The sequence below is a fragment of the Parasteatoda tepidariorum genome, chromosome 4 (assembly GCF_043381705.1).
Source record: "Parasteatoda tepidariorum isolate YZ-2023 chromosome 4, CAS_Ptep_4.0, whole genome shotgun sequence".
In the NCBI taxonomy this organism is placed as follows: Eukaryota; Metazoa; Arthropoda; class Arachnida; order Araneae; family Theridiidae; genus Parasteatoda; species Parasteatoda tepidariorum.
The window spans coordinates 82,484,023-82,490,786 of NC_092207.1; the positions used below are offsets into that span (position 1 = coordinate 82,484,023).

The 6,764-nt window shown below is 31.4% G+C and overlaps 1 protein-coding gene across 1 annotated transcript in view; it reads right to left on the reverse strand.

Annotated features, from left to right (window-relative positions):
* Nucleotides 1-6: 6 nt before the first annotated feature.
* LOC107452765 (pyrokinin-1 receptor-like) overlaps nucleotides 7-6,764 on the reverse strand; it is a 109,671-nt gene continuing 102,913 nt past the window's right edge. Inside the window, exon 2 of the mRNA XM_016069341.3 lies at nucleotides 7-617. Within this exon, the coding sequence (XP_015924827.1) occupies nucleotides 43-617 (575 nt within the window). The 3' untranslated portion in view covers nucleotides 7-42. The remainder of the gene's footprint in view (nucleotides 618-6,764) is intronic.

Here is a 6,764-nt window from a genome sequence, read left to right on the forward strand (position 1 = left end):
AATTAAAAATGTAAGCTATTTTACATGCGAGTCACATGCATCTTAATATGGCTCTTTCATTTGATCGATAAAAACTGAAACACTGGCATCGTCGAAGGCGTCCATCCTCAGTGACGCATTACTAATGGTACTACTCGTTTTCTTCTTGGGCAATCTACTGTCCTCCGCCGAAGAAATCGAAGTGCCATTACCACTCGTGGTTGTAAGCAGACGGGATACCTTCCTGCCATTATGTCCACCATTTAAATTCATGTGTATGTGCTCGTGTCCTCCGGGTGCTTCAGAAACAATGGTAAAATCCTCAGTCAGTTCCATTCCAGACTTAAGGGTACTGTTGAAGTAGCTCATGGTTCGACTTCTGCATCGGTTTTTTCGGCCCACGCTTCTACCCAAGCAGCGTCCCAGAGTGTCTCTAAAAGCGTGTCTAAACTTGAGTGAGAGTATGCTGTAAAGTATGGGGTTGATGGTGGCGCTGACGTAGTATAATATTCCGGAGATGTTGGTTAAGAAGCTGAATATTGTGTAATCGTATTCTGTGGGATTCGATATGTAGATGGCCATTAACCGTTGCGCATGGAATGGTGTCCAGCACAGAAAAAAGGCGATGACAACAGCAACTGAAAATAAAAGACAAAAAAAAATATAGGAACTAGTTGTTTAATTCATTTCAATTCAAAACATTTCTAAAAATATTGAGAGATACAATATAATAAAATATATTGTAATGAGATACATTACACATTTAAGCTACCCTAATAGGAGATTTGACTTATTGATTTGGATGATTTAAAGATAATGCTGACGCCTGCATGCTAAATCTACATTGGTAAAGCAGATAGTGGTAGCTTCATCTGTATTATTATGCCTAGAATGTATGTGTGTATGTTTGGGATTTTCGCTCACTGGAACAACATTAGAGTAGATTCATTAGATTAGAGTAGTAGCATTAGAGTTGATTCTGAATCACTACGACATGATCAATGAAAGAGTAATCCGATCGGATATTCATCTTAACTAATATAAATCGGCTGCTAAGATAAAAAAAAGTTATAAATAAAAAATTTTACTCAAAATTGCAGGATTCGGAAAAAAATATTGTTCTCGAAGAGATTATGACAGCTCTCAGTAATTAAATTTTTGGATTACTTCCAGAACTATTATTAACTGCCAAAACAATTTTTATAAAATATAAGAAACACAATAAAAACTTATAAAACATATCAATATCCGTATTTCCTATTATTGCTTCTAACTCTAAGTAGGATAATAAAATTTTAAAATAATATTCATACTTTTTCCACATTCGGGAACAAACCTAACGCGAATTTTCAAGTATTTAACGAAACTGTTTCATTACTTGTATGTTCCATCAGAGTATTCAGTACAGTTATGGTTACTGAACATTTTTTTCTTTTTACGAATAAGAAGGCTTTATCGTACAAATTAGCCATCGACTCTCAAAATTGTACGAATATTTCTAGAAGATTTTTGGATTTCTTGGATTTTACATGCAATCATACGCATGTCAATACTAAAAAAAATATAGGTGTAAGGCTCTTAACAAATCGATTTTTATCTGACAGGAGGAATGATCTTTTCAGAAACTGCGAAAAAAAAAGCAGCTAAAGAAATGACTACAACTCTGACTTTCGTTTCACTTCACGCTTAGTATCGAATGGTGTATCTAAAGGAAAAAAATACTGTCGCATTTTTTTTATCGATAAAAACACTTTTTCTTCACCAAAAGCTATATTCAGTTCTCGAATTCTTGTTGCGGTCTTGAAAATGTCCAAATCATTCCTTTTTTTTCCTCCGAAAACAAAACAACATTTCTTCTGCCAATTCCGAATGGGAACTATTATTTATACTAACGTCTTTCGAATCTTTAGAATATATTCCTTTTGTTCGAATTCTCGTAAAATTTTGAAAAAAAAAAAGGTTGAAGGTTAAAACAGCGAATTGCTTTGCATGTGTATGCTATTGATTGTTCGCTTATTTTATAGACATAACTTTACTTATGAATTAGTTAAATAGAGAACGTAAGAAGAAGAACGTATTTTTAGAATTATTTTTAAAAATGAAGTACAAAATGTGTGTAGTTTGATTTGATACACATATATTTAATTGGATAGTATTTTTTATTTTCAAATTTAGCGGATAACAATTGCAAAAAATGAGTGAAAACAATCCCACGGACAATGCGACGGATTAAGGTACGTCTCTTGTGAATATCAATTGATTGTTAGGTTTTCTCTTTTGAAATTACATTACGACGCATTCACACACATTATTAATACAAATACATTTTCCATGGCGAGACGATGAGGCAACCACAAGCACTTTCACTGGTTGAAGAGGTCCACGAGGGAAAAATGCACAATATTACCGTGATTACAGAGCACGGAAGCGAGCGGAGCAGGAAAAAGAGTCGTTGAATAGAACTAGTGATCCTTCTACGACTGCTGGATTCTTCTACAATTAACGTCGCAGGTTACGAAGCTTAACTTCTTCCGCGCGGAGGGACTCCACGCACTAATTTTTAATTTTTTTATTGTTTCATTTAATTGCTGTCGAAAAAATTTTGAATTGTAAGATATGCAACTTTTTACATAATTTTAAAGTATGTAAATCAACATGGCAAAATACAAAATTTGAGCGAAATTAGTTGAATAGTTTTTATGAAAGCAAATTTTAAAAAAGTCGTATGCATAAAATACTATTTTACAGAAACTATTCAACCGATTTCGCCCAAATTTTATATTATGCCATGTATAACTAAATACTTTAAAATTATGTAAACAAAATTTTATCTTACTATTCAAAAATTTTTCGTCCCTTATTAAACAAAATAATAAAAAATAATAAATATTTTAAAAAAAAATTTTGAATGGAAATTATCTTTGGATAAGCGAATTTTATAATAGTGAGCAAATTTTTTTCATTTCGTTTAAAAATTTATCGTGACATGGTGAAATACGTAAAAATAAAATTCACATTAAAGATATTTAAACTTTGAAGTGCTCTCGTGACCAAAATATGAGGATCCTATTTCTCAGATTACGGCTACTCCTTATGGTTTAGAGATCAAGCACTCGAATTTGCTGGAAATAAGGTATGTTTATACAGAGTAAGTACGTTTTTGTGTCCAGTTTAGTAACTTAAAATATCGACTGTACTAATTAATTAGGATATTTGAGGTCACGCCCTCGTGTCGTTAGAAATGTGTCCTAGAGCATGAAGATTTAATCGTTAAATCAAAAGTAATTTAGGGAGGTTCGTTTTTTGTTTTGCTTACTGTACATTGGAAGTCGATAACTAATATTTAAGATTAAAAAAAAAGTACATTAAATTCTAAAGAAATTCTTTTGATTAAGCCAGGATTTAAAACATTAATATTACTGTAATCGCGCTAAGGCCGATGATGGAACATTTTAATCTTTTTTCTCCTCTCCGTTTCCATCAGCAATCAAAGATATTCTGGTGTTTTAAATCTTGCCTTCTTCGTTATTAAATTTAACGATTTTGGCAAAATTTTTGATTTTCTTTTCCTCTCAATAAAAGATTAATTTTCCACTCTTTTTGCGATTTTCACTTCATTTCTTTAAAAAGAATTTCAAAATTTTATATTAAGGGTGGTAACACCTTATATATCCTATCATTATGTTCGGAGAAGAAACAACATCAGAAGGCGGAGAAAATTTCAATGTGAATTTGCTTTAAAACATTTATCAAGGATCTCATATAAAATTACAGAGTTTCAGAAAAAAATACAGAAAGATATAAATGGAAGAATTTGCCTCAGTTTCCCAGAAATTAAATTAGTAAAACTTTATAAATAATTTCTCGGCTGTAAGTCATTAAGCCATTTTTAGCTTTAAATCCACCGGGTACATTACACTACAGTTAAATCCCAGCCACTAATACAGGAGAAGGAAAAGTGCAAATCGATTAGAAACTTTTAGCACTGATAATCTAACCCCAAACGAAGTTGTGTAGTGGAGGACACTCTAATCTCTATAGCTAATGGAAGCTTATTACTACTTATGGAATAAATTACATTACATTAAAATATCTGAAAAAATCCACTTTATAGAATTGCACAGGGAAAACCGGTTTTTATCTCAGCTCTTGGAGCAATCCTGTGAATAGTGTGTGTTTACTGTGAGCTTGATCAAGAACTACACTGCAAAAAATCATTAACCGGTATTTAGTGCAAAGTTTCTTATTATCCTAAAGTTTAGTCAATTGAAAGATCATTTTATCTTAGTTACTCCAAAAATTGGGAAGGATGATCGAGAAATACTTCCATGGTGCAACTAACTGCACCAAAATTTGGTAAGTTTATTTAATTGAAAGATCATTTTATCTTAGTTACTCCAAAAATTGGGAAGAATGATCAAGAAATACTTCCATGGTGCAACTAACTGCACCAAAATTTGGTAAGTTTATTTAATCAAAAGATCATTTCATCTAAGTTACTCCAAAAATTGGGAAGGATGATCTAGAAATACTTCCATGGTGCAACTGACTGCACCAAAATTTGGTAAAAGACGCAAAACTTTGACGGTTATTGTAAACTGAACTATATTTGTTTACTACGCCATGTTGTCTTTACAGTTCTGTCTCGGTGTATCGGAACGACTAATGCCATGTTGTTTCAAGTATCAACTTATTTAGGTAGGTAAATGTTTATTTGCTTTAATTATAGTTCATTTCTTTTAAGTTACCTTTTTAAACTTAGTTGGCGGTATAAAGTGGTTAGAGGTCTGTCATGAAATAACCTAATTCCGGTAAATAGCTTTATTACGGTAAATAGAAACCTGGGCTTGCATTTGATTGCTTTAAAAATACGTAATAATGGTGCAACCTTTTTCGACTTTAGTAAAAGAAAAAAAATGAAAATAGGTGTTTTGTTTCTTCAAACACCTACTTTTGGTGCAATCTTCTGTTGATATTTGGAGCTAATGAAAATACCAAATTGTGGTAAAATTGAGCTCCACTTTATGTACCCAGCAAATGAATGCCAACTTTTGGTGCAACGTGGCTCCAAAGTTTTAACAATGTAGTACAGGAGCCTTAACACAGCTACTGGAGACGTCATGGGATTCATTCTTATTGCACTGTAAAAAGTGGATACACAAATTTCATAAACCTGTACATTTTATACAGTGTAGAATAATAAAAAGGGATTCCTGTTTTGCTTTTTATGTTTTTACAGAAACTTTTCACCGTGAAGGCTAAAGTTTCTTCAGTAAAATACAATGAATTGTAAGAGATGAGTGTCTTTTTAGCTTTGAAATTAGAAGTTTCACAAATTGTAAGATTTCCAATAACTTTTTTTCAAATGAAAGGATAAGTAAAACGAATTTAGTAAACATTCACAGTAAGAAATGAATTTAAGACTCAAAGTCAAAGACAGAAACTTGAATTTTTTTCCCTAAAATCTTTGAATAGCAATGATTAGTTTTTAATATTTGCATGAGAATATGAATTATCCTTAATCAAATATTAGAAACAGCTTTTGATTTCGACTTTGCTTCGTTTTTTTGTATTGTATTTTTATACGTAAACATTGGACCTTAGAAAATGAAAAATCATTTTCAGATAAATACGTTATTTATAAAGTATATTTAATTAACAGTCTGAAAAAAAAAATACATCTAATGTCTTAATATATGACTAAAAAAACGAAATTCCGACGATAAAACCAAAATATAGGGTATTCAAACCATTCATTTGGAAATGTTTTCCCACATATGATTTTCAAAATTATGGTTCTTATTACCACACATTTAGTACAAAATACAAAAATTAAAAGCAAATGTAACAGAATAAATGGCTTTCATGTCTTGCTCCAAAGTATCATGATAAAATTACGGAAAAATTCCAGATTTTAACACAAATCATAAAACTTTATTTTACTGTTAACTTTAGCAAAAACATTACCCAAAGTGCTTAGGTAAAATTGCCGAAACACGGTAAGTATTATCATATTTTGGTAGTTTTAACTCAACTTTTTTTCTCAGGGTGAAATCTCATAGCAACTTCAAGATCCTTCTTATTAACTTATTTCATACATTAACAGCAACAAGTCAAAAGAAAAAAGATGGAAGTTTCTTTTATTGCCATTTTCCACGTGATTAAATAAAAGTAAAGTAACCGAGAAGGTCGAAAGCATCTTATGTTACGGAGCCATAGTCATAAACATGTATAAAGTCATTTATGTGTTGCAAACGGCAGCGACAGTAGATGATTGATTGACTCAATCAGCTCGCTTCATTTGAAATCGCCAAGGAATTTATCGCCGCTTGGGTGTGATCATTTATGTCAGAAAAAATGGCAAATATCTCACACAACTACTGCTGGGTAAATGGGATAGTTTCTTTCCCCAGTCGAAAAGAAATATGTCAAAGGACAATCTTTTTTCGCAGATGCCAACTTGGATTTAGAATGAATAAAATAACACAGATATCTTCCGACATTATAGTTGACTTTAGAAGTGTTTATGAAATAGATTGATAGATTTCAAATTTCATCAAAACTCTTTTACTCTAACTTCTAAAGTAATTCCCCTTTTTTTTGTTTTGAAAATAACATTAAACATTATCAAATTTTTGATAAAGTATTTGTTTTCTTATTGTTATAACCCCTAACATTCACACTTTAATTAAAAAAGTTGCCCTTGACAAGAGCTCTAAAAATATAGATTAAGGGGTAATTACAGACTATATATATATATATATATATATATATACACACACACA